The sequence below is a fragment of the Lipotes vexillifer genome, unplaced genomic scaffold (genome assembly GCF_000442215.2).
Source record: "Lipotes vexillifer unplaced genomic scaffold, Lipotes_vexillifer_v1.1 scaffold713, whole genome shotgun sequence".
NCBI lineage: Eukaryota > Metazoa > Chordata > Mammalia > Artiodactyla > Lipotidae > Lipotes > Lipotes vexillifer.
In genome coordinates this window covers 1,373,380-1,385,678 of record NW_006773157.1, presented here as the reverse complement: position 1 = coordinate 1,385,678, position 12,299 = coordinate 1,373,380, and the positions used below count along the sequence as shown (strand labels likewise).

Here is a 12,299-nt window from a genome sequence, read left to right as displayed (position 1 = left end):
GGGGGCAGGAAGCTCATGAAGATCCCCCTCACAGGAGCCGCCTGGGCCTTGAGTGACACCCACCACCCATGCCCACACCTGGGCTGGGGGCTCTAATGCATGAGTGAGACAGAAAGCAAATCTACAGACTTGGGACATCAGACACACCAGCCAGTGAGGAACTGCAAAGCTTTCAGGAGGGACTTTACCAGCACCCACACCCCGCTTCGTTCCAGCAAAACGATCTGCACAGAGATTGGAAGCACATCACTAACTTCATCCTAGGCAAGTAAAAAAGAGACTGCACCCCAAGACATGGGGATTTAGAATGTCAGAGGTCCCCCCCAACTCAATTTCTTATTTTAACTGATGGGGCAAGTGGGGTGGAGGCAGGTAAAGGGCCCACCCAAGACCACACAGGGAGGCAGGAGATGTTATCCTACTTCAGCTGAACAAAGGGGGAAGCCAGTTCAGGACCAACATCAAGTTACTTTTTTAAAAAAACAACAGAGTTATCATTCACATACCCTAAGATCTACTCTTTTAAAATGTACAATTCAGTGGTTCTTAGTACACTCAGAATTGTGAGACCAATACCACCAACTAATTACAGAACATTTTCATCACCCCAAAAGGAACCCTGCCCCATTCACAGTCAGTCCCTATTCCCCCAACTCCCAAACCTCAGGCAACCACAAATCTACTGACTATCCTGGTGGGTTTGCCTATTCTGGACGTTTCACACAAATGGATTCCTGTAACAGAAGGCCTTTTGTGTCTGGCTTCTTTCACTTAGCATACTGGTTTCCAGGCTCTTCCATGCTGTCATTTCTATAGTGTTTCATTCTTGTTTATGGCTGAATGATATTCCACTGGGTGACTATATCACACATTTTGTTTATCCATCTGTCAGCTAAGGGACATTCGGACTGTTTCCACCTTTTGGCTCTCAGGAATAACGCTGCTATGAACAATACTGAGGAACCTTTAACTGCCACCTCGGCCTCACTCCAACACATCCACCCTCCCTCCACAGACCTGGGAGGATGGAGCCCCAGGACATGAACTCAGGTGGGACAAAAGGTCAGAAGAGTAAGTGTAGGCTGCCTCCAGGCCCTCTGTCCACACTCCCGTCTTAGAAGCTATCTTAGTACTTAGAAAAGTTGTGTTGATTTCTAAATAATAACTTACGTTCTCTAAACTTAAAGGGGACAACTCTTCGAGCCCCGCAGGCCCCTCAGAAAGAAATGATCATAGGCAGGAGGGAGGGAGGGAGGGAGGGAGGGAGGAAGAGAGATCAGAAACTCCAGCCCCCCCCAGACAGCCAGCCTCAGGCATCAACTTCAGGAATCTCCTCCAACTTCCTTCAGAAGTGAGAGCAGTCAGCCAGGGGCCAAGTGTACCAGAAGGCTAGCGCTCAGCCCAATGCAGCTCAGGCTCTGGTTAGCCCCCAGGGGGTACTTAGCCTTTCGGGATCTAGACCCTAATTCTAAAGCCAGAAGAGTTCACAGCCTCTCCCACTGCCTGGTAACCTTTCAGTTGAAGACACTACCTTCCACCCCGATCTGTGCAGCCCAGCATCTTGCTTAGGAAAGGTCCATGAGCCTCCCTGGGCCTCCCAGCTTTCACCCTCCCAAGAGGTGCCCTCCTGGGTGCCTGTCCCCTCCAGCCCCAGGACCTGATGGCTCAACCCCAAGCCCCAGGGTGGGAGACACAGAAGAGAAGCTCCTGGTGCTTTAAGGCCGGCAGAGCCTAATTGCCCAGATTCCCCCCCCCACCCCCACCCGGCAGCCAGATAAACAGCGCGGCAGGCTGGCGCCAGCAAGAGGCAAACTGCACATTATCACCCCTTCCTCACCTCCAAGGAGGAGCTCGGAGGAGCAGGGCGGGCAGGGCCGAGGGGCCGCCAGAGGGGCCGCCAGAGGGGCGGGGCGGAGGCTTGGAAGCCCGACTTGAAATTGATCTCATTTCAAAGGGATAATGCCAGGCCAAGTAAAAGGAAAACTTTCTAGCCCATTCTAATTCCTATAGTCCTGGCCTGGGAACCCTGTGTTTTCCTAGGCGGCCTCCTCCAGTCGTTTAGAAGTTCTCTCTCGCTCTGTCTCTCTTCCCCTGGCGCAATTTGGATAATAGTAATTTACTGAATATAATTACAGAAAAAAAAAAAGTGGTGAAGCAAAGAACAGGAGATTTATTCCAAAGTTAATGGATACTTTCGGGAGAAAGGAGCTCTATAAACACAGGTTAGAACTGTGATTAAAGTATTTCTCCACATTTCCGTCCACATAGGCACCAAGCTCAGCGAACTGGCTTTTCCAGGGACAGAAAGATACACCAGAGGGAGGGAAAGCTAGGGCCTGACTCCCACGGGAGCGGGAAGCCCAGGGCAGAGCTGGGCACACAGGACCCCACTTTCTGAGACAAGCATGGGGGAGAGGGCAGGCTTGTGTCACCTGGAATCCTCCCAGCAGACCCTCAGAGATTCTGTTCACCACTCCCTCGCTTTACAGATGAGAAAAGAGGCCCAAAGAGGGGAACTGGCCCCAATGCCCCAAAGCAAGTTGAAAGACGGAGTAGGGTTTGCCCTGAGCAGCAGGGGGCCGCCTCACTAGGGATCCCTGTGGGGGCCAGGGGGGCACTGAGGGGCCGGTGGGTGTCCCTCAGTTGGCCCGCTGGGTGTTCCAGCGTAATCTCTATGGGTGTACCTGCCCCAGTGCCCCGGCCCTCTCCCCCAGAGCCCGGGAAGGAGCAGTCTCCTTATCAGGACGCGCACGGCTGAGCTCCAGCTATGCACCCGCCCAGCTCCAGGAGCCAGGCTGGCGGCCAGGAGGCGGCGGTGGGGTGGACAGCAAAGGGCTCCCCCAGTCCTCAGTCCTGGCGGCCCAAGCCATCAGGCAGGGGATGGAACAAGAGGGTCAGCCTGGTGCCTACCGGAAACTCTTCCCAGACCACCAGTCCTCCCAACGGCCCCCGGGGTGGCTTGAACAGCGCGTGGGAGGCGGGGCTTGGGCTAACGAAGTAGCAGGAGAACAGGCACAGTCCCTGCAACAGCGCCTCCTTCTGGGAGCGGGAGAGGAGTCAAGTGCCGAATGCTTAGTCTGGAATTTGAGGTGGAGAACGTTTCTAGAGCCGCCCCCACTGACCCACAGAGAGACTAAGAGGAGAGGTTACTCCTCGAAGGCCAAGTTGTCGATACCGGCAGGGCAGAGCCTAGGACCAGGTGTATGGGTCAGAACCATTCCACTGCAGTTTGCCCATCAACTTAAAACTGCTCAAGGCCACCAAACTCAAACCAAGACCCAAGCTGACTTATCCAAGAAGTACGGGCAGGGTGGGTCCTGCCTGTCTCCAGTTTTCTTTACCCCACCCCTTCCCACCCTCACACCTGAGCCTGCCTGGAACCCTGACTCCCAGCGGGCCCTCTCCTCCTCCCCCTCGACACCCACCTCCCCTTACCCGTCCATCATCCAAGGCCCCGCTCCAGGTTAGAGCTCTGAGGCTCCTAGAGGTGCTCCTGTTACATGCACACCCCACAGTGCTCTGAGAGTTCAGACCCTCTGGCCTGGCCCTGCTTCCCCCATCTCTGTCCCAACTCTCCCCCCTCCCCCCACCACAACCCGAAGATTCTGTTTCTTGAGGGCATGGATCCTACTCATATTTCCACTCTCCCCACTACAGCACCCAGCATGCTGCCTGGCACAGAGTAAGTGCTCAACAAATATTCGCTAGCAGACTGATGTGGTGAGAGAGAAAATGCCCAGTGGGGCCTTCTAGAAGAGCAGAGGGGCCCCCACCAATTCTCTCCCCCTGAAAACGGGACCAGGGACAGGGCAACCACAAACAGGGCCCTCCTCCTCAGAGGCAGGGAGGAGCCAGGGTGGAAGAGGGGAGAAAGCCACTTCCAGGGAAAGCTGTCAGAAGAACAACAAGGAGCACAGAAAGTCCGCAGAGGGCCACAGGCCAGCGACTGCCCAAAGCCCCTGAGGATCACGCCTGGAGCTGACCATGCGGGGCGCAGGGCAGCCAGATCAATGCTGCCTCTCCCCACCCCAGCCCCCATCAGTGCTCTCTCTTCAGGAACCACCACTGAGGCACCGTCCTTCCCCTCCAGCCACCACCCCAGACACCAACAAGACACCTGGGATAAATCCATGCTTCTAGCCCCACCCTCCCCTTCCACGCTGGAAGTCAGGAGACCTGTGTGATCTGACCCTCTTAAATGCCCCCAGGCTGGGTGCTGCCTCTCTCCAGAGGAGCCAGGCCGGAGGAACTCAGAGACTGCCCAGGCCCAACAGTCTATAACCCTCAGAGAGTCCCATCCCTGCAGAACCCCCAGTGCCACTTAAGATGCATACACCCAGAAGATGCTACAGGCTAAAAATGTGTGATCCCTGCAGTGCAAGGGAAGGGGGCGGTGGGCGGGGGGTGTGAGGATGCAAGCTTCTGGCCTGCCTGGAGTCTCCTTCTGTTCTCACCTCTGCTACAGCACCCAGGGCCTGCTCAGGTAAGCAGGACTGGGTAGATGGTGTGTTCAGAAAAATCCCAAGAAGAGGACAAAGAAGGGGGAAGTTCTCAAAAGTACTAAAATATCCAGCTTCCTTCCCTACCTAGACACCTCCAGGACCCTCAGCTCTCTAGAAAAGCTGGGCACAGGATTGACAATGATGATGACAGAAGGTCCTGGCATTTGACACCCAAGGGATGCTGGCAACAATCAAGGGGCAAGAGAGCAAGAGGGTGGTCTCCACTCTGAGAAGGGTTACCCCGCAAAAGCTTTGCTCCTAAGTATAGACAGAAACAAGTAGGACAGTTTACAAACACTTTGGACTCTAACCATGAATTGCCTACACCCAATTTCACGACATATATCTACCTGGATACGACAAAGCATAATATACCGCAGGTATAGGCATATGCACACAAATGCTACAGGCCCGGGCACGGACTGGGGGTAAATGGGCTTGGGGTGGCACTCAAGTCTTTGGCCTCTCCTAGACCTGCCCTCCTCTTCCACCGTCTGGAAAGTCGGAGCCTGCCTCAGGTCCCTGAAGCTGCACAGAGAAAACTCCAACGCGCACCCTTCTGAGTCTGCCGGAGCCTTAAGACGAAGTTGCCGTGTGCGCCCACATCCCCCCTCCCCGGCTTTCCTGCCAGCGTGAGGCGCCTCCACTGGGAGCTCCCACGCTCCAGGGGCACCCGGAGGAGCACCCGCAGCTCCGCCCGCCCGCCCGCCAGAGGTGTCAAGGAGAGAGACAGGAGGCCGCGTAAGGGGGCGGGAAGGGAACCCCGAGGGCCCGCCGGGCGCGGCGCGCTCACCTGGCCCGCAGAGCCGGCTGAAGTGGTAGGGGTTGCAGCACACTGTGGGGCCGTCGGCGGCGGCGGCGGCGAAGCTGTGGCAGCCGCACAGGGGCTTGAGCTCCACGGCGTGCTGCAGGTCGGGCCAGCGGAAGAGGCGGCCGAGCAGCAGCTGCGGCGGCGCGGGCTGGCCGCCCAGGCGGAGGTCGGCGCGCGGCACCAGCACGCAGCCGCCCGGCACGCCGCCGCGGGACTCCACCGCCTCTAGCAGCGTGTCCAGCGAGCGCTCCTTGAGCCGCTTCAGCAGCGAGTACGTGACCGTCTTGAGCTCCTGCTCGAGCAGCAGCAGCCGCGAGCGGGCTTCACGACTCCGTCCGCCGCCCGTCGGCTCCAGGGCCGCCCCGGCCAGGGGCTCGCCGGCGTCCCGGGGCGCGCCGGCGGCGTCTCGCTCCGAGAAGAGACAGCAGGTCACCGTCTCGCAATCACTTTCGGGCAGCCAGCCCCGGCCTCCCGGCTCCGCCACGTCCAGCGGGGAGCCCCCAGAGCCGGCCCCCGGCTCCGACATGGGCCTCGGGGGGCCCCCTGCGCGCCGGCGCCTCCCAGCGCCCTGGGCGCCTCGCTGTCCCACCGCGTCCCGGGGCCGCCTCAGGGCTACCGGGCGGGCTTCGGGGCGGCCGCAGCCTCCGCCTTCTCGTGCCCGCGGGGCCGGCTCAGCTCGGCTGCCCACGCTCCCATCCTCGTCGCCGCCGCCGCCGCTGCCTTCTTCCCGGTCGGGGACCACACGACTTCGCCAAAGTCGCCGCACCAGCCCCGAGCGTTTGGACCTGAACATACGATATCCTTTGGCGCCGGGGGTGGGGGGGAGGCGGTCTCCGGTTACCGGGGGTCCGTTTCCTCAGCGAGGCGCCGGCTGCGCGGGCCGCAGCCCCACATGAAGCTCTGCCGCCGGGCGCCGTGCAGACCGCGCACAGCCTGTCGTCGAAGGGGCGCCGCAGGGCTGCAACATGAGGGAGTTCGCCAGGGCAGGACGGCGGGGAACGCGCGCACGCCGAGCCGCAGTCCGCGCTCGGCCCGCGACTACATGGACCCCGGCGCCCGGGCAGCTCAGCAACTCCAGCCCCGGCGCTTTAGAGGGACTGCAGACTGCGCGCCGCCAGCAAGACCCCGCATGGGCCGGAGAGCCTTCAAAAGTTACGCGGCTGGTCCATGAGTACAAAGCGCTCGCGCCGAACCCCCCCAAATGTGTCTGGGAAGCCCTGCCTTTAAAACCCAAGCACTTCACTACATGGGCTTTTCCTGCAGGATCCGAAAGGCAGGCTTGTTGATACCCTCGGCTTCCTTCTTACTCCCTGCAGAAAGAAAAAAAGAAAAAGAAAAAAAGGAAAGAAAGAAAAAGAAACCCCAAACAAAACCAAAATCCCTGGAATTGCATGCACGAAAAGCCAACTCCGTCTCAGGTCCCAGGCGCTAGATGCACTTGGAGCGAATTTCTCCGGAACGCGGGTGTCAACACATGAGTGGAAACTGTAAAAATCCCAAAGAGCTGCTGGGAATCCTTAATTAAAAATGCAATCCACCGAGGCAGAGGTCGTAGCCCGCCCCACGCTGCGCTCGGACGCCCCGGACGCTGCGGCTGCAGAGGTCGACCCCCTCCCCCCTCCACAAAAAGTGCCTCCCGGTGGCCCCGTGGTCCCGGCGAGGTCTGGCGAGGCAGCGCTCGGCGGCTCTTTCTCTCGGCTCGTCTCCCTCGCTCGCTCCCCCGCTCGGCTCTCTCTTTTTTGTTCTCCTCAAACGCACACTGAGGGCCCCCGGAGGAGCGCCGCGGAGTCATTGGCTGCCTCCCATCATATGCCAGTCTAGACACTTTGGCGGCTCCGCGGCGCTGATTGTTGCGCAAACAAGGTTTCAAGTTTCTTAACTCTTAAAGGAGAACACGTCCCATTGCAGGGCCCGAGGCTCCGAGGGGCCGGCTCCCGGGGCGGGCCGAGCCCCGGCCCCCGCCCCACGCTTGCCCCAGCCCCCCTGCCCCGGGCCTGACAGCGCCCACGGCCTGCTCTCTGGCTCGCGTGCGCCGCGGGCACGGATGCGAGCGCGCGCTCGCACACACACACACACACACACACACACACACGCGGTTACACAAACCACGGGCGGGCTGCTCGAGGGCTCGGCGGACTCACTAAGACTCGGACACAAACGGGGCGCTTTGCCTCTCCCTGGCTTGTGCACAAGCTTATAAACACACATTGCACTTTAGAACTGGTACAAACCCCCATCCCAGGGAAGGCTAATAAAAATGGGTGTGCGTGTATGCTTTCCTGGCTTGCGTCTCTTGGGAGCAGGGGGCGGCTGATTTGTTGGAGTAGCGGGAGCTAGCGTGATAGCACGAGGTTTCCACACCCCCTGCGCAAAGTCAGGGGTTGGCCGCCGGGCCAACCGGGGGGCGTGGAATGCCTCGCGCAGCGGGATTCTAGGCTTGCTCGAGGTAGGGGAGTTGCAGAGGGTGGGGTAGAGGCGGAGAAGGTCTTCTCTCGGGCTCCTCTCGGTCGCCAAGTCTCTTTACCTCGGAGCTAGGCGGGCCGCCAGCCGTCCCGGGGCTGGGCGACTCCTCCACCCCCTTCCCTTCCCCAGTTTATTCTCTGCACCACGGAGAGGGATGTGGGTAGGGCTCGTGATTTCCCCAGCGACGTTTCACCATGGCAATGGGGGTGGGTTGGGGGACCGGGGCCCGCCTGATCCGGGGCGAGCTGGTGGGAGCGCGGAGGCAGCTGCGAGCCGCCCGGCGAGGTAAGGGTTAAGGCCGCTCTTGCCCCTGGAGCCGGCGCGGCGGGGTACCTCCTCGGGCTCTCTCGCTAGTCCGAGGGTGGCAAAAGTTCAAGCTTGTAAAGTCGGGATTGGCCCCGCAAGGAGGGAAAAAAGGCCTGGTCCCCCCTCCCACCCCGGGCGCGGCGCCGATTGGCCGGGCCCCTGAACGGGCACCGCCCTCTCCCCGGCGCGCGGCGGCACCGCCCCCGGCGTGGTGTCCCGCCCCTTTCCGGGCAAGAACCAGACCAGCACTGAATGAAAGAAATTCCGCTACTCTCATTGGCCCGGGGCTGGACGCCATTCCCCCCGCCGGGGCCGAGGGGCTGCAGGCGCGCGGGTCTCCCTCGGGAGTTCCCACGTGTGGGACTGGCCTTGTGAGCGTGCTGCGGTGCTAGTACCCGGGCGGGCCCGAGTTGTGTGTGCGCTGGGGGAAGGCCGGTGTTTGCAGGAAGGACTTAGAACCCTTTGCTGAGCTTTACCTGGAGCCAGGTACTGTTCGCTCCGCTCCCTCTGGGAGAGGCGTTCACTCTCGCGAATGGAGGGCCGGACTTAGAAGCTTCCCAACCCTCATCCCCTTCTTCTTTGGCCCAATCAAAATAGCTGTCTTGGCCTCCGTTTGAAAAACGGAGATGATGACGCCTGCCCTGCCTTCTTCACAGAACCATGAGGATCCTAGGAGACAGTGCCTTTTAAGTGCACAAATCGTAAGCAAACAGGGTGAATTTTCACAAGTGAACAAAACACCTGTGTAAGCAACACCTAGAGGACAACGGATCTTGTGGCCCCTTTTCAGTCACTTCTGACCCCTGGGGAAATGAATGCGTCTTAAAATGCAAGGAGAAACTTAATGTGATGTAAAGTGTTTTCTTTCATCAGGGTATCTGCTGGTTTGGCTGTGGATTACAATAATAGCTTGTGCTTACTATGGGCAAGGCCATGTTCCAAGCAAGCATTACAAAGATTTCAGTCATTCTCACAACAATCCTATTAATACTATTACCTCCCTTTCACAGATGAGGAAACTGAGGAACAGGAACTTACTCATTCAATTTGCCACTGAAATGAAGATAGTCTTGAAACTGCTAAGATACTAAAAGCAGAGAGGCATAAACCAGTATGTGCTCTCACCCCAACAGCTAGAAAGTGGTGTGGGTCTGTGTTGCCGGAGCACACCCTTCAGGACACTGCTTTCCGAAATGTGATCCATTGGACCTGCTGAATCAAAGTGTTGTGGGGTGAGGCCCCAGACTCCATATAACAACACTTTGGGGGTAGGCATGGTTATTCACCACTAATTTCCATTAAAGGACACTGAGGCACAAAGACCTTAAGTAACTTGCACAAGCTTGTAGTTAGTGGCAGAGGTTGGATTTGAACCCAGCCAATTTGGCTGGGGGAAGAGGTATGTGTGTGTGAGGGGAAGCAAAAGGAAAAGGATAGCAGGTGGATGGATTACCCCTCAGGGCTTCCACAAATGCTCAGCACCCCTGGATGCAAATCTGTGAACTGTGACTCCTTCCCCCTCCATTCCCCCATACCTCCCTAAGGTACCAGGGCATCCCTTTCTGCAGGGTTCCTGGTGGAGCACCCTGAGGGATGTCAGGCCTGTGCTTGGGGCCTCAGGCCGAGGAGAGACTGAAGTAGGAACCTTCCTGGGGAGGGCTGCCTTCTTCCCTGAGCAGTAATTTGGACAAAGTTTGCCTTCTGCTCCTGCTCACCCAGAGATGTGGCATTGAGGGTGGGGTGCCATTAGGTGCCAGCTGGATGACACCTGAAGAGCATGGAAACCAGAGTCTAGTAGGCCTGAGTTCAGTACTGACCCTACTTAACCTCCCTCGCCTCTATAAGCCTCGGGGTTCTCATCTGTAAAATGGGAATAGGAATCATGCTACAGTTGGTTACCAAAGTTAAATGACACGAGGTCCCGGAGTCATCCCTCATTCCCTCATTCCAGGAAAACCAAGTCTCAATGGAGATAGCATCAGGAAGAGAAGGATGGTGACAGTCAGTCCCACTGTCCTTGGATTCCAGGGCCCATCCAGCCTAGCGCCTGCCTGTGTTGTGACCACTAGAGGGTGTGTGTGGCAGTGCCCAGAGGGCAGGGCCTCAGAGCTTCAGCCTAGGGCACCCTCCTAAACTGCCCCTCTGGAGAACAATCTCAAATTCCCTGAGAGTGCAGGAAAGGAGAAAGGTAGGGTCCCAGCTGCTGCTCCTCAGGTCTCTGCAGCCAGGTTATTCACAAAGTAACTCACAAAGAAATAACTCTAACCCCTGAGATTTAAATCTGCCCCCTCCCCATTTTTCTAATATTCCCCCAAAGTACCCTGTGTTTTCTCACAGTTCATAAACCCATGCAACCCCGTGTCCATTCTCCTCTGCCTCTGGAATGTAAGCCCCACGTGGTTAGAGATGGTGAAACTGTCAGGCACAGGCCACCCACAGACCCACTGAGCGAGTCAGAAACAGGCCATTTGATGCCACTCTGTCTGTACCATCAAAGAAACTAATTCACACAAGACAGCACCTGCCCCATTTCTTCTTCCCAGTCCCTAGCATAACACCTGTCACACAGCAGGCACTTAATATTTGTGACATAATTGGATTACAACCCCTCACTTCTCCAAGCTCCATGCTCATCATCATCCCATACCAAACACTTATATGCACTATCTCATCGAATCCCCCCAACAGCATAATGAGGAAGTTCTTATTCTTAAACAATCCATTTTTTTAGAGAAGGAAACAGAGAGGTTAAGTAATTTGCCTTTGGTCACACAGCCAACAAGTGGCAGAGATGGGACTTTAACCCCAGGCTGCTTGAGTTGAATGTTCATCTTCTGAATATCTGGCCCTAGAAAAGAAAACATGGTCTTTTGCCCTTGGGACGTTTCCACATTAGCTGGGAATTCACAAGGTATGAAACAGCAGAAATAATACAAGGCAGAACTTGCTTCTTGGTGGTGGGAAGAGGCAGGCTCTAGGGGCCACTGCTTATGAACAAAGGCATTACAGAGGGAGTCTGGGCCACCTCTTGCTATGGTGAGATGAACTAGCAGGGAGACTGACTCATCCTAGGCCACTTCACAGAAAACTAATGGATAAACCAAGGCTTCACTTATTAACTCTCAGGAGAAAAACTATAGGTCCAACTGGCTAAGTGGTATTGTCTGCCCCTTTAGAAAGTAAATCTAATTGGCCAACATGGTCCCAAATGGGGGAGCTGGGGTACCCTTTGGTGGTAGACAACCCTTCTGAGACTTTGATGAGTGCTCTGGACCCTTTCTCTCCTGAAAAATGCACATGTGCATGAATGGAATTTTGTATTCACCCACGTGACAGGTACTCATCGAGCTCCTATTGGGTGCCAAGCCATGTTCTAGGTGCTAGGGATCCTGCAGCAAGCAAAACACAAAAATTCCCGAGCTCAAGGAGTCTAGTGGGAGGACAGACAGACCATAAACAAAATAATCAGGTATCCAGCATCTTGGAAGATAAAGGTGCCAAGGTTAAAAATGGAACAGAGAAGAGGAGACAGAAATGCCAGGAGAGGGTAGATGTGGTTCAGAAAAAGTGGTCAGGGAATGCTTCTCTGGGAAGGTGACATTTGAGCAAGGTCTTGATGGTGAAGGGAACCTCTCTGACACTATCTGGGGGAAGAATGTTCCAGGCTCAGAGAACAGCAAGTGCAAGGGTCCTGAGGTGGTAGCATGCCTGGCATGTCCCAGGACCCTCAAAGAGGTGATGAGATGGGAGAAATACTGGGGGGAGGGGGCGTGCAGATTATAGGGTCACACAGGCCATTGGTGGGTCTTTGGCTTGTCCTCTGAGCTGGGAGCCCCTGGAGGTTCTGAGAGGGGGAGGGACATATCTGCCTTCTGTTTTAACTGGCTCCCCCTAGTTGCCATATGGAAAACAGACTACAGGGGCAGGGTGGGGAGCGGGGCCTGGTGGGAGACTGTTGCAGTGGCCCAGGAGAGGCCATGCTGGCGTGAGAGAAGAGGTCAGATCCTGGACATATTGAAGATAGAACCAGCATGACTTGCATTACATATTTGAGAGTGCGAAAGAACATCTGAACAGTGTAGACATGTTATTGACGCTTATTTACTTAATTTTTAAAATCAGTTCACCACTTTTTTTTTTTTTTTTTTTTGGTGCAGCGGGCCCTCCCAGTTCCCTGACCAGGGATTGACCCTGGGCCGCAGCAGTGAAAGCCCAAA

At 56.6% G+C, this 12,299-nt stretch overlaps 1 protein-coding gene across 1 annotated transcript in view; it reads right to left on the bottom strand.

Moving 5' to 3' along the window:
* Nucleotides 1-6,106, bottom strand: part of SMAD6 (SMAD family member 6) — a 75,577-nt gene extending 69,471 nt beyond the window's left edge. The window contains exon 1 of the mRNA XM_007448133.1: nt 5,296-6,106. Within this exon, the coding sequence (XP_007448195.1) occupies nt 5,296-6,106 (811 nt within the window). The remainder of the gene's footprint in view (nt 1-5,295) is intronic.
* Between the last annotated feature and the right edge of the window lie 6,193 nt (nt 6,107-12,299).